At 41.8% G+C, this 15,212-nt stretch overlaps 1 protein-coding gene across 1 annotated transcript in view; it reads right to left on the minus strand.

Moving 5' to 3' along the window:
* The window catches only part of SVEP1 (sushi, von Willebrand factor type A, EGF and pentraxin domain containing 1), a 128,684-nt gene that overhangs the window by 33,403 nt on the left and 80,069 nt on the right, over nt 1–15,212 (minus strand). Inside the window, exons 29-37 of the mRNA XM_055791245.1 lie at nt 13,478–13,601; nt 12,781–12,951; nt 10,539–10,712; nt 7,425–7,544; nt 6,509–6,685; nt 5,624–5,708; nt 5,129–5,320; nt 2,942–3,109; nt 367–1,039 (exon numbers count right to left, since the gene is read on the minus strand). Coding sequence (XP_055647220.1) covers nt 367–1,039; nt 2,942–3,109; nt 5,129–5,320; nt 5,624–5,708; nt 6,509–6,685; nt 7,425–7,544; nt 10,539–10,712; nt 12,781–12,951; nt 13,478–13,601 — 1,884 coding nt within the window. The remainder of the gene's footprint in view (nt 1–366; nt 1,040–2,941; nt 3,110–5,128; nt 5,321–5,623; nt 5,709–6,508; nt 6,686–7,424; nt 7,545–10,538; nt 10,713–12,780; nt 12,952–13,477; nt 13,602–15,212) is intronic.

Here is a 15,212-nt window from a genome sequence, read left to right on the forward strand (position 1 = left end):
GCAAGGCTTGTGAACTGGAAACGGTACTGCAAATGCCTCTAGATGGCACCGGAAAACCACCCATGAACCAAAAAAAATGAAAAGGAAGACATTAAGGAAATCAGCTGATTGTCAAATGGCATCTGGAGTCTCCTAACTGAAAACCCACTTTAAGACAGGAAATTCCTTGGAGGTCTTCATGTTTTCCAGACATGGCTCTGCTGGAAATCCACCCATTTTTCCCTTTGCTTATTTCATCCAGCCACATACTTCCTCAATTTTATTAGGAGAGCAAAACAGAAGAAAGAAAACTCCAACAGCAACAATTATGAAGACAGACATTTGGTTTGCTATGGTACCAGGCAGATGAGAAAACTTACTCTGTACCTTAATAAAGCCATTCTCAAGCTGTGGTGGTTCTCCACAGGACACTGGGTGGCATGTGGGCAAACTGCCACTCCAGTTGCCAGTGGCCTCGCAGGTCCGCTTCTTCTCTCCCTTGATGTAGAACCCCTTGTTGCAGCTGTAAGCCACCACTGCTCCGAAGCTGTAGTTGGCCCCACTGGCATAGCCATTGCTAATGTGGGGAGGCTCTCCGCAGCGAACGGGAATGCACTGGATGCTCAAAGGAGTAGGATTCCATTGGCCCCCTCGAAGGCACTCGATCTTGGCAGAAGTGTTCAGAACAAAGCCTTCCATGCACTTGAAGCTCACGATGGAGCCAGCTGCAAACCTGGCTTTACTAATGGATTCCAGGATGCTGTATGAGACGGCAGATGGCTTTTCACAGAAATCAGCTATGCAACGGGGCATCTCCCTGCCCTCTGGAGGCACCCACTTCCCTTCTGCATTGCAAAGCAGCTGAGAGTTATCAGCCAGGCTGTAGCCATCCGAGCAGAAGTAATAAGCTACGTCGCCAAAGAGGCGGTGGCCACTCTCTGGTGATGCATTTTCCACATGTGGTGGTTCATCACAGGATACTGCCAGGCACTGCTGGTGGCTCACACTCCACTCGCCGCTGGCTAAGCACTCTATGGTTGCAGGGCCAACTAACGTGTAACTGTGGATAAGGAAACCACACAGGAAGTCAAAAAGACAAGCACTGTCTAATGTTACCTACAGTTTCCTGAAGCCCCTGCAGTACAAGCCTAATTGCTAGCACCCAGAAGAACAGGATCCTTTACAAAAGCTATGATAAACTTCAAAAGGAAAATTCTAGGGCCTACATGTCCATGAGTGAGGTGTCACAACTAGGGGTAGCCTAGCACACCTGTGTATATTGCTTGTCTCTCAGCTGTCCATCTGATTACTATTATTGAACTTCCATTTTGGTTGAAACTACTACAACAAACCTAATATTATGCTGTGACAGTCCATACAATCCTCAAAGAAATGATCCCACCAACAAATTCTTCCCTTTCAGCAGAGCTGAATGGAGAAGAAAGAGATGAAAAGCCCGTAAAGGCCTTTTGGGTTCCTGTATCAGCCCTATCAATCTATTTTCATACTTGCAAGCAATGAGAAACTCCTTACTGAGTTACCCAGAGATGCTCTTGCCAATAATGCACATGGATGTTTTATAACAACTTCCTAAAAAAACACTGTAAAAACTGTTATAAAAGTCAATAAAAAAGATTAATGCTGAGTAGAAAAAAAAGTATCACTTTTTACAATGAAATTCTACCACATGATTACTGTCAGTGTAGTTGTACTTCTCTGTCTCTTGGATACAGTGACAGCATTACTACAAGCTGCTCACCACCCCACTTGGAACCGTGCTGCTTAAACATGCAACAGTGGAGTCACAGTACCTGTGACTACCTGCCTCAGTTTTGAAATCTCTGTGGTGTGCTCTCACAAAAAGCAAAGAAACAGTAACTACTGCAAAATTCCCAGTGACTCTTTCAGCTGGAAACTGGTTGTCCAGATTTTGATTGCAACATTTATAAAAGTGCTTTGGCTTGTTTGCAGGATTTGTTTTCAAAGCCTTACGACTGGACTCCAGAAAAAGAGCCTATTATGTGTCATCGTTTAATATGATCCACTCTATTCACTGACACAGACAGCTGTGACCCTCTTTAAATGATGCTATCTTATCCCATTTAAAATGCTTTTATAGGAAAGAGAAGCAGCTTTTAAAATCATAATGCAGTCAAAAAAACAGAATAAGGATGCTTTGCTTCAATTATGTTTCAAATAATACTGCAAAGCCCATTTATAAGAAAAATGCTGTCTTATCAATCTAGCTTTTTACAGCAAGTAGGAGCCGAAAATCCTCCAGTCGCTTAGGGCCTGACCTGGCAAAATCTCTGTATACCTGCTCTGCCTTCTGGACAGAACAGTTTCAAGAAATTCTATGGGACCGCTCACAGGCTGTAGAGATAAGCATGTGCAAAGGTTCTTGCAGGATCAGAGTCCAGCATTACATTCACGTTAGAAATCATCAAAACGGAGCCTCATCTTTGATGGAATATGGTCTGAAATGATCACTACACTGAGCAGACAGAAATCAAAGAAAAATAATTCACCTCAATAAATGAGGAGTCAGTTTTAAGGAAGCTGAATTTATAACACTAGAACAGATAGTTCTTAAAACACACCACACAGCTTTCTTACAGCCTGAGGAGACATAAGGAATTCTTTATGATCAGGGCCTTGAATTTATCACAGAAGTACTATTTCTGTAGTAAATTCAAGGGAGAGGGTTTCCTACTGAATTGGTCTATTATTCCCCACAACTCCTTTCCATTCTTCTCTTCTAGAGTGTATTCAGCTGCCGTGAAGCTACTTTAAGGCACGTCTATGTGTCCTGTACTAACTTGACGGTCCATCATATTTAATTTCCAGAAAGTTAAGACAGAAGCAGTAAAAATTAATTAGTGTGCAGTTATAAAGGCCTTGTGAAGCAATGGACCGGTTTTACTCATCCTGACTATTAGTTCAGTAGTGCTAATCTACATACCCTTCCTTACACGTGTAAGAGACCGTGTTTCCAAAGGTAAAGTTATTTCCACTGATGACCGCATCTTTGATGGCAGGAGGGGATCCACAAGAGACAATGTTGCAAGCTGGAGGAGTGCTGTTCCAGTTCCCTGAAGATGCACAGACAAGTACAGAAGGTCCCTGAAGGCTGAGACACAAAGACCATTATTAAGGCTGCCATTTCAGTCCAGGTGAAGAACAGCGAGGGAAAGAGGTGCTTTGCTTCTCACTGACTTCCCGGCCCCAGTGAAACCAAGGGGAGTCTCTCACTGACTTCAGTAAAGGCCAGAATCTCACCCTCTGTTCATCAAAAAGCACTGCTGATGCTGTCAAAAAAGCTGGTCTTCAGATTTTGAAGAGAGAGCTGGTGGAATTCATGCGGGGCCTCAGTGCACTGTGCAGATAAGACCTAACTTCTGCTGTAGCTTTGCCCATCTTTGATCCACAAAAGAAACTCACTGGGTGCTGAAATATTTAAGCTTAAAGACTGACTTGTATGCCATCAACACCATGCCAATCTTGAGACTAGCAACTAGACCTCAGCCTGAGACCTGATTCACTCAAGGTCTTAAACACTGTCTTCTCTCAGAAAACTGAAGGAAATGCTCCAGTTTTCAGGTTTGTTTACAAAAAGGCATTTGGTTCCTTCAGGAGGTAAAGGATTGCTTAAGTAAATGACCACATACATTTGAAGTTGATGGTATTTTTTTGTTTCCTTAGCTGAGGAAACAGCAAAGCATTGGTACAGAAGGTGTCACTCAGTTGTCTAAACAGGTATTCCACACCACCCTGAGATGTCCAGGGTGAACGCCTTGGCCTCCAGCTGCTGTCATCTGGCTATGGATTCCCAGTAGATCCCATGTCATATCTGAGAGCCTTACACAGGTGTCTCTGATTCCTACAATTTTGTCTCAAATAGTATTAGACCCCCATGTTTAGTTGACTGAAATGAACTTGGGAGTTAATGGAAGAGAACAACACTGACCTGTAAAGCCCGTACAGATATGGCACCAGCCCTTGTCAGGGCAGTGGGCTTTGCCTACCTGTGGCAATAAGTTAAGGCAAAAAGCACATAAGAGGTGCTTGAAGGAAGAGACTGGTTCCACATTTAGGTCCAGAAATAATGCATAAGAGGGACACTGTTTGGGAGGGCTTCCCCTGGAGTGGTCACCACAGGAGAGAGGACATCTCTCACCAAGCTATAGAAGACAGGTAAAGGGAAAGAGTCACAACTGATGTGGTATTTGCTGCCTGTATGTCCTAAGTCCATGGTCAAAAAACTTGCTGACATTGCTAAGAACACTACCTGGTTTAGCGGGGTACACATAAGCTCACACTGTGGGTCTGTGGATCTATGTCTTAACAGTACATTGTATGCAGCCAAGGTATGCATTTGTATTAACATGATTAAAACATTCACCAAATGAGCACACCCCACCTACCTGCCTTCATCTGGACAAGGGAATGCTTGCAGCAGGAAAATACAGAAAAAATTCAGACTTCAAGAGGTCCGTATGAGACCGCTTATGTCAGAGTAAATCTGCTAGAGGTACAAGCAGATACCAGGAGAGGCAGAAACCTGCACTTAAAGCCATATCCTTGGATATAGCGTTACTGTATTTTTAATGGCAGCATATTAAAAACGTGTTTCCAATATAATTGCTTACAAATGGAAAACAGAATAAAAGCCTAGAATAGATTACTACTACAAAGAGTTCAAGGAGGAAATTAGTAACTTCTAGAAGGTTCTTTCACCAAAGACATCGTAGAACAATAGCAAAAAGAATACTGGGTATGTACTGAAGCTGTAGGAGTATGACAATCTGTAAAGACAAATAAGAGCTGTAAAGACAAATAAGAGCTTTCAAAAATGACAACTATTTTTCTCAATATCCAAAATAAGTCTTTGAGCTTAATGGTAAAATGAAAGCATTGCACATCTGCATCTATACCTATATCTATGTAAAATCCTGAATTACCTTCTTGAACTGCTCCAATTTATGACGAAATACAGAAAATACTTTCAAGATATAAAGAAATCTTTTTAAATTCCATTTCAGTATTTTATCTTTGAGCAGTGATCCCAGCTTTATCTCTTTCAGACATAAGATAGACCTGCCAGCAGGCATGCCGCCTGCATTTGGTTCAGAAACGTTCCTGCATTTACCTGTATCCATTCTCACAGGTGTAAGATACAGAGGAAAGGTAGGTTGTGCCAGTGAGTGTGTATTTTCCATTGCTGATATCCCGTGGGCTAGGACAAGTCACCATTTCACAGGAAGGGGGAGGATGATTCCAAATGCCACTAGCAAGGCACAGAATTTCCTTTTCACCCACTAAGTTATATCCATCATGGCATCTGAGTTAAAAGAAAAGAACTGCTATCAAACACTGAGCCTTTTATGCACAGCGTAATCAGCCACCCTTTTTCTCTCTTCATTCACACCTGCATACAACACCTCACTCTGCAGGGCATAGAGAGCAGTACTGGAGTATGTTCTGCTAGTGAATAGCCACAGCTGTAACCAAACGTCTTTCCATTACTTTAATCCCATCTGGTTCCTCTCTTTCATTTCAACCATTCTCTCAATTCAGCCATACTCTCATTGCCAGATTCTCAAGCGATTATTAATACAGCACTTGAAACTTACTGAATTCCTACCTGTATAGCACCTTATTTTGGTATGTAAAATTTGAGCCCAAAATGGTACTGTTCTCTGGAATAACTGGACGACCACAGGATATAGCTTAAAAAAGACAGGATCAGAAGAGAGGTTGATACAACACAAACAAAAAAGAACAGAAAATCAGGATTTGCCTTATTTTCTCTAAATAGGTTTGACGAGGTGTAAAGCCCTAGATGACACTGGATCCTTGACTAACCTATAACTGACATTTAGGGCTCTTTATCTGACTTTACTGAGAAATTGGACTAACTGGAAACAGGTAGTTGGAACTGTTCTACAAAGCACATGACTACCAAGAGGACTCCATATTCACCACAACCCCCATTATGGACAAAGTAATTGTTTTTTGACATTGTTTTTGTCACCCCTTCATTCACCTGTCACCTGTTGCTTCATCTTCTTAATTCTGGGTTTCTAACAAAAAATTTTCTGCAATTATATCATATATATATCTACATGCAATAGCCTGTCCTCTCTGGTTGCTTTTTATCCACTGAAACACAGTTAATGATCCATTACAGACATTATGTTCCCACAAGTTCCTTGCAAATGGGAAGCTAGGTGCAAAAGAAAGACACTTTTAATACTTGCATTAAAATGAGGTGAGTCTACACCTTTGACACTTCAGACAATCTGCATAAGAGAATACTACTATGAATATGATAACTGTTGGAAAAGCTTCAACTGGGGCTTGTATCTCTTAAGACAACAGATACTTCTACACTGAGACCCATGTCTGCTAGGACAGGTTTTCATTAGCTGCCATGGTCTTTAAAGGCTCCACACTACTACTTTCCCCCTCCCGTCTCTCTAACAACAACATTACAATATGTAATCTCCCCACTCCTCAGGAACCACACCTTTACAATACGGTACTGCGTGGCTCCACTCTCCAGACTCCATGCATGTAAGTTTAGCCACTCCTGTCAGCTGAAACCCTTCTTCACAGGAAAATGTTACTTCACTGCCAACACTGTAACTGTCCCCATATAAATGGCTATGCTCTGGATTTCCTGGGTTACGGCACTTCACTGGTTCTGGGAGGGAAGAGAGAAACTATCAATAACATAACTAAGTACCAGGTTTTATAAACAAGTGGCAGGAGATATCCTCAGGAGTTTTCTGAAAGTAGGAAGGCAGAGCATGTGGAAAACATTCATAAGTAGCTTACAGCCTTACCAGCTTGTCTCTGTTCTGTATGTGCCAGGCACTGAAGGCTTATGCAAGTAAGCTAATCTTGATATCGAAGAGTCTTTTGTAACTGAGTCTGCATTCATTGTCAGAAGCAAACAGATCTCATAGTCATTTTTCTCTCTGTGAGGGAAAGCCCATTCCAGCATGTCCAGCCTTGAACACTACAACAGCTCAGCTACCTTTTCTTGCAGCCTATGCCACTTTCTTGTTATCTTCAAGCAAATTTACCTTGCTTAATGTTTCCAGGCAGCTCAAGCCCTACTCAGATGCCTGTATTAAAATATTTCTTCATTTCCCAGGTCTCCAGCACACATGTTCCATGTGCAAGAGGATTTTGCATGTATTTATGTCTTGGAGCAGAATCCCAATGACAGCTGTCTCCGCAGGGAGAGCTGAGTTCCCAAAAACAAAAGGAGACACTTCATCACAGCCTCATTCAAGGCCAAAGTGATCTGGAGATGAAAGCATGCCTGCTCTGTCCCTCCCTAAATATCAGCTACTGGCAACTGTCTTCCACAGTGGGAGGCAGGATACTGGCCTATACAGAACCTTGGAAACACTAGCCTGATTTTTAATCCATACCTGAACATTTTTTACCATCTCCTGTGTAAGGAGGGATGCAAGTGCAAACATAGGATCCATTTGTGTTGAGACAAGATGCATGTTCATCACAGTCTGATCCAACAGCGCACTCATCAACATCTATGAAAAAGAAATGCAAAAAAGGTGTCTATAGGGTATTATTTATAGTAAGAACCCGCTTTAGATTTCTGTCTCACTAACTTTCAAGAGGAATTGCTTTAATTAGTATAATCAAAAATCACTCTTACTTCAATCACATTTTTGATGCACTATTAAAAATCGAATATTTTATTTAATATTTATGATTTCTATACAAATTACTATATAGTATTGTGAAATGTGAGAAAATTAGAGACAAATCCTACTAACTTTCAGTCAGTACTTCCACAAAAAGTATCTTGTTTCCAAGTAGTAAAAGAACAGATATTGTAATTCATATGCTGTTACTACTAGTTTGGACAGAGACTATAAGGGAAGACTTCTGCATTAAACGTTTGCTTGGGAAAACCTCTTTATCTCAAACCTCCCACCTGTAAGACTTGAAAACTTAGCCAAGAAAGGAAACACTTTGAACATAAAATATGATTACAACCCCACATTTGCTGAAGAGAAATATATTAGACAAGGAATGAGAAGTGTCTGCAGTTGCCGCAAAATTTAAAATTAGTTCAAAATATATTAGTTATTATAATTAACTACTTCCATGACAGTTGTGCCTAGAAATGCCAACTGATGACTTATTTTCCACGGGGCTTGGTACTGTACAGCAAAAAAAAAAATAATCCCTCACTCCAGAATACTTCATATCAGTTTTCAAATCCGGACTCTACAGAAGTGTCCTTGGTATGTAAACAATGAATCATAAATTGCAAAGGGTCATTTTCAAGTATCTAATTGAAAGATTCAGGGATTATTCTTTATATAACCCGGACTGTTAGAGAAGAACAATTCTTCATTTAAAAGCCCTGCTACAGGGCAGTTGTCGAACTAGGTATACCATGCAGACATCTTCTTTGCCCATTTCCAAGCAAAAAAGCAACTTGGTTAAATAAGCAACAAAATTTCCTGAATTGGTGTGTTTATTCTTCACTGTTGAATGAGTCCAGCCAGCATGAAAAGAACACAACAGTGTTCTGAAAAGGAGTTTCCTTCTGACATACAGAATGAAAGCTGCATGTAAAAATCAAACCAGTTGCCAATTACACAAGCATCAGGAGAATGCAAAGTGCTACCACAGCAGAACTGGAATGACTGCTTCTCCTGTAATGTCTTGTAAGGTAAGGAACAGTGGAAGGACAATATGAACCAGATCCATAACAGGGCAAAAGGAACGCCCCAGAGCATAGGTGTTCCAGGCTTTGTTAGCACCTGCCTGGAGCATGAATTAGAAAGGTAAAGGTTGGGTCACGGTAGCAAAGCCATTCTTGTCTTCATTTTCCCCTTAGTCTACTACTTTACTGCATGAGAGACAAGGTGAGCTGGAAGGTAAGGCACAGGGGTTTTCCTTCTCAACATCATGCTTCCTGATGAACAGATGTCAAACTATGTGGAGAGCCTTGCAGCATCTGCTCTGAGCTTGCTTATCTTTAGGCCTTGGTGTAAAGTGCAAAGGAGAAAAGCAAAGAGAGGAACAACACAATGGATGGTCTTTTTGGAGGTTCTGATGGAGTCCCCATAGACAGTACACTATGAAACCAGATGGATCCTACTCCAAAGTGAATTCTGTCAGAACTAAAAGACTTGGTTTTTCTTTTACTTGTCTTGACTGAAAAAATTATGTGCTATACCTACTTAAAATTAAGAGTCAAACCAAACACAAGCATTGCCAGGTTGTCACCCCACAACTCCCATGTTACCCATGACTAAACAGCAATCCAAGTACAACTAGCTAGTGGATTCCAGAAGGGGCCTGCTGGAGACATGGCCCTACAAGAACAGTCACACCCAGTTCCCATACACAGCACAATGCTGGCTTGTTTCACGTTTCAGCTCCTGCAGCTGCATCTGGTACATCAGACCCAGGTGACCAGGAAGTAAGTTATAGTGTGGCAACTACATGAACTGCGTCGGTATGTGCACTCCCAGACCCCTCAGCGCTGCAGCTGCTTGCTGACAGGCATGTGTGACTGACCAATAAACCCTCACAACGGAAGAAGGCTCAGAGGAGATGGGCAAAGGTCACCTGCCCATGAAGCCCAGGGAATAACACGAGGTGTGACTGACCACTGGTGTTACAAAGAAGCTGACAGAAAGGTGGCCTTTGTTTTAGGTAAACAGCTATCAATAGCTAAGTGGATCAACTGGTGGTATAAATGCTTCTCCCTGAGCTCATTGGAAGAGTATGAATGTCTCCTCGAATCAGCCAGACCGGTGCCGGTGCACCGAGGAGGGGGGAACTGAATACATGGCTCAGGCCAACGTGGTGTATAAAAACCATACAACTAGCAATGGGCTTGAGCTGTCTTCAAGCCACATACTCATTCCTGGCTATTGGGGATTCCCAGTGTCATGGTGGTGAGTATATTATAAAGACTAGTAATGGGAAACACATCGGTTTTGTGATTGAACTGTGTACTGAAATTGTTATATTTTGCTAAGTGTAACTTGCAATTATTTGTGCTGTGTTATACAGAATATTTTGTATCACTCTTCTGAATCAGAAATTCTGTGCAGCATCAACTATCTTCAAATAAGTAAAGTTAATATTAAACATTACAACCTCCAGTGTAATGAACTCCTAAAAGAACCTGGTCAGACAGTATGGGACACTGACAGTGTGCTGAAGCACAGGAAAATGCACAGGTTAGAAGCAGAGAATGCAGGGACTCCAGGGCTAAATGAGCCTGGAAGGGGAGAGGCTGGGAGTACAATGCAGGCTTATTAAGTATAGAGTGCGGGGCATGCAAGAGGACTGACAGAGAAAGGCGCCAGAATGTAGTTCTGGTTTCACATAATGCTGAGCACAGTATTTCAGAACTGTGAATATTTTGGAGTGTGATTTCTGAGACTCTTGTCAGCCTTCACAAATTCAGAATGAAATCCCACCCAAACCCAAGGGCACAGGAGAAGTACAAGACTGCCAGCCCACGCCGCCACATGTATGGCACATCTCACCAAGGCAAGATGGTGATATGCTGTTCCAGCTCCCATTGTCCAGGCACAACATCCTGGAGTCACCCAACAAATAGTAGCCATTGTTGCAGTGGTAGGTAATCGTACTGCCAGCAAAAAAGTCCTCAGCTGAATAAAATCCATTTTCTAAAGATGGAGGCACTCCGCAGCTGATTCCTGCAACATGAGTGAAAAGAGGGCACAGAAGTTAGCAGAGAATACACAGATCAAGTAATTCCATGAGAGCCAGCACTGCAGATTTTTTTGTCTGCAACTGTGGAATCCCATCTGCAAGAGGGCCCAGACCATTTCTGAAGTTGCTAATTAATTCCAGGTCCTGTGGAGTGCCTTGTTTTGTGGTCACTTGTCAGTCAGAGACTGAGCCGGACTCTCCAGCTCCCGCTATTCTGCTAGCTCTGGAGGAGACATCTGTCACCAAGATCTGAGCAGATGCACTTCAGTCACAGGACACCTCCCCTAACTATCAATGATCCTTGGTGAGTTTTAAGGAAAAATGAAAAGTAAGTGTTGCCTCCGTGGAAGTTCCTGTTATTTCCCTTCACTGAAAGACAAGTTCAATGTAACTGTTTCAGTGTTGCAAAACTAGGAAACAGGTTACTGCTAAGAGGTTACAGTACTGGTATGAGACCAGAGAGTGCATTAACAATGGAGAGATGGGAACTGATCTCACATACAACCTTAGGCATCACCTTGACTTCAAATATAGTAAATAAGCCCTTTTGACCCCAGCTATGCCAGCAGAAGGCATCACCGTACCCGCCTGGCGGAGGCTGCCATTTATTTTAGGAGAGCTGCTTCTGTGCATCTTCATTTCAATCAACATTACATGAACTTAATGCAACAGCTACATAGCTCATCTTTGCAACTACATGGATCGTAGCAACTCCTTGCTAATCAGCCATGTGCAAGGATTGCACAGTAAGACACTGTGAAATGTTTAGTAATAGGAGCCGAGTACTTGCTGTAGAGTGATAGAACTGAAGAGCCTGTAACAAAGACAGGCTGTCATGGGATGGCGCCCTGTGGTTTTGGATGTTTCTGGTAGCAGGAAGCAGAAAACGATCCTGGTGGGTGAAAGCAGTGATTACAATGAGCCTGATTCAGTCCGTAGAAGAACCTTTCCTGTACCATACCTTCTACCATAAACCTTGTAGTTCTTTCTGCAGGAAACAGCGATCTCCGACTGACTTTCATTCACCAGGTACTTGTGGAACAGGCTGAACAAGGCCAGTGGGCAAGTCTGGCCCTAGTTCACTTAGCATATTTGTGGCAGGTCAACCCTGTCCTGTCTGAGCATTGTGCTCAACAGGTGAAACTGCCTCGCTGGATACAGAGAAATCAGATGACAATACTAACAGGATTCTGGCAGCTTGTCACTGATAACAAAGCAAGGCAAAGCAAAGCTGCCTCTGTCAGTGAACTCATGCTCTGCCCAGCAGGACTTGCTTTTGGGTGAATCCTCACATGCATGCTATTCCTTACGCAGAACAGGAGACAGATCCTGGATTTGTGCTATGAACAACTGAATAAAGAAGAAGGCACAAACATTGCATCAAATCTAGATCAAACTGGTTTAAGGTATTTATAATTAATTTGATGATTTCCCCCTAACTACTGATCAATTTTGGGATCATGCCACGCCTACTCTGGGACCTGATTTACTAGTCAGCTCCAACACATGCAACTGCAGTCACCTATGCAGTCACAGCAGAGAAAAAACAAAGGAAAGGAGAAGGCAGGAGCAGGAATCAAAGAACCTTGGCAACCTGAATGTATATAGCCCAGTTTCTTAAGAAATTCTGTAAGTCTTGGAGCACTTCTAAGTCCTGACAGAAATACCTACTACCTACCTTTAAAGAAATTATAACATTTTACTTCAAACCAGATGTTCTCAGTTACACTTAAAAATCACAGAAATATTCTAGCATTTCTTGTGCATCTTCCACACTCTTGGTGCCACGAGGGAGGAAAGTCTGGAATATCAGATTGCTGATCCAAATAGACTAATTTCTGCCACGAGCATTAGAAACTGACTGAAAAAGGTGGCAGAATGTAGTTCCTGCTCAGTAAAACATAAGTTTAGTTTTAAGCATGTATGTATATGCTGTAACATGGATGGATTCAAGTGCCTCACAGCTGCAGGGATAAACAGGCCACAAATAGTGACAGAGTCCAAATAAAAGCTAGGGTTTCCTAATCCTGCTAGCCCACTGAGACAACTCACTTTCACAGCGGGGAAAAGGCCGTGTCCACTGTCCCAGGTTAAGGCAGTGTTGAACAGAGTTTCCCACTATCTGGAAGCCTGGGTCACAGGAAAGGCTCACTTTTGACCCTGGCTTTAAATCAGCAGAAGAGGCCCGCAGATGTGGTATGGATCCTTGCAAAGATGGACAGTCTGTGGACAAAATATATGCATACAGTAAGAGATACAGCTATGTGCTGAAATGAATAAATTTGTTATCTGACTGTTTGATCCTGTATTTATCCAGGAGAAAGCTTTGGGAAGTGTTATGTATGTTACTGAACCTGCTCGGGTTCAAAGGGTTTTGAGAATCATCAACATGTACCATCAGAAAAGGAATGCATAGGAAAAGAGGTGAAGAAGCAGTAGTTATTTTAATACCATTCAATTATTTTTAGAATAAAAGACAAGAAAAATTTCCTTCTGACCCACCACCATCTTCACTCTTTCCCCATCTCAATTCAGGAAGCAATAAATCTCTGTCAGAGATTCCATTGAACTTTTGTTACAAAACCCTGGAATTCAAGGAATGAAGGACTGAATGTTCTAACTGTCAAATTATCAAAATAATTTATTCAAGGTTAGTAGGGCAAAGGCTGAAAGCTAGCATGTTTGACCTCGTAAAAGAGTCTAATAATACTGTTCAGAAAAAAAAGGTTCTAGGAAATAAAGTTCTAACCAGCACAAAATATACTCTTGTAATCTATCTTCACTCTTCCAACAACTCCTGGCAGGAAATCTGGCCAGGCTAGTACATTTCCTTTTTGGAGTTCTTCTGGACAGGATGTAGCCAGAGATTTTACCTATGGATTTAAAACAGTTGATTAGGTGCTGTTTAAGGACCATGTAGGAGAAGAATGTAAAAAAATATTCCTTCCATGTCTGCATGCAACACTACAACAAATTATTGAATAAGTGATATTCATCCTTTCTAGCACAAGAGGCTTCTGGTTGAACTGCTTGTTATACTTACTTAGAAGCCAGCTAGCTGTGGACAGGCATGTACTGAGGCAATACTTGAAGGAATACTTGTTATACAAGCAAAATATAAAACATAGTTCTTAAAACACAATTGATTTTTTTAGCATGAAAGAAAATTATGTCACAGACAAAGGCAGATAGAAGAATGCAATCGGAAAACTTGATGTATTTGCAGAAAAATATCAAAAAGGAGCCAAAAGGAACTTAATGTTGAAGATCTGCATTCCACAAACTCTGCTAGCACTGCACCGCATTTAAGGAGCAGAAACACAAATGAGTTTTGTGAATTCAATGCACTAGGCTCGTCAAAACACTGCACGCAAGGCCTAGCCACAACAATACTAAAAATAGAATTGGCATGGACTTCACCAAAGCAGGACAGGGCCATAACTAACCAGGTACCGAAACAAGAATTACATGGGCAAACTAACGATAGGAGAGAGAAAGCAACACACTGTTAGATCAACAGCAGATCAGTATCTTGAGAACAGACTTAGTCAAATACCTTCGATGGAAAAGTTTTCCATTTAAAACATAACTCCTTTAATGGCACCACTAGAAGTTTATTTTGCATTCTTACTACAAGAAACTGAAATGCAAAGAGGAATTCTTAAGCTGTTTCAGTTCTGTACTTTACTATAAAAAGTATGTATTTCAATAAGGTTCTTCACTGAGTCTCAGAATCTAGTAAACATAGTAACATCATTATATTTCTGTCTGGCCACCAATACAAGGAACTTGGGGATGACAATCCCTGATGGCACAGCACTTGGAAGCTATTCAGACCCCAGTGTAAATTATATGCAATAGTAAGTATACACAGACAGACCCTTAATGGTGGGATGTCATATCAATATTCCATAGTGGTCCCCTGGAAAGAGCCTGGATGTCCTGACCCCAACATTTGTGAAAAAGGCAGCCTCCCAGTTCTGCTGGATGCTCAGGGAGATTTCTGCTACGTGAAAGTGTTTCAAAACTGCAAATGAAAGACCAGGGCTTTGGATTCACTCTGCACTGCCTTTGTTCACTGTAACTCCAGGAAAATAGAAACATAGTCCCAGAGGTGACTGGGACGAAGGTGGATTATTGGCACAGTACTCCCCATTATGTTTCTCCCTATCAGGGTAGATGCAATCATATCTCAGCCATGAACTGCTGGAAGAAATTATATGTGCCCTGAGGAAGATAAACGCGCAATAAAGGGATAATTAAGGATTTTCTTTTCTTTTAAGGTATCACAAGAGGGAAGTAGTCTATGGAGGAAAGATGGTTATTCAATTAAGAGAACATGTTAGTAATTGGGCTACGGAGACTACTTCTTGCTCTTTGGCTCTTCTGTGCTGGAGGGTCATTCCAGTAATTCCCTGGCAGAGAGAATGTTTCCCTCATCAGCATGAAAAAATTAATTCAGAACAAAGATGAGCAGCCCAGTG

This window comes from Falco peregrinus, chromosome Z (genome assembly GCF_023634155.1).
Source record: "Falco peregrinus isolate bFalPer1 chromosome Z, bFalPer1.pri, whole genome shotgun sequence".
NCBI lineage: Eukaryota > Metazoa > Chordata > Aves > Falconiformes > Falconidae > Falco > Falco peregrinus.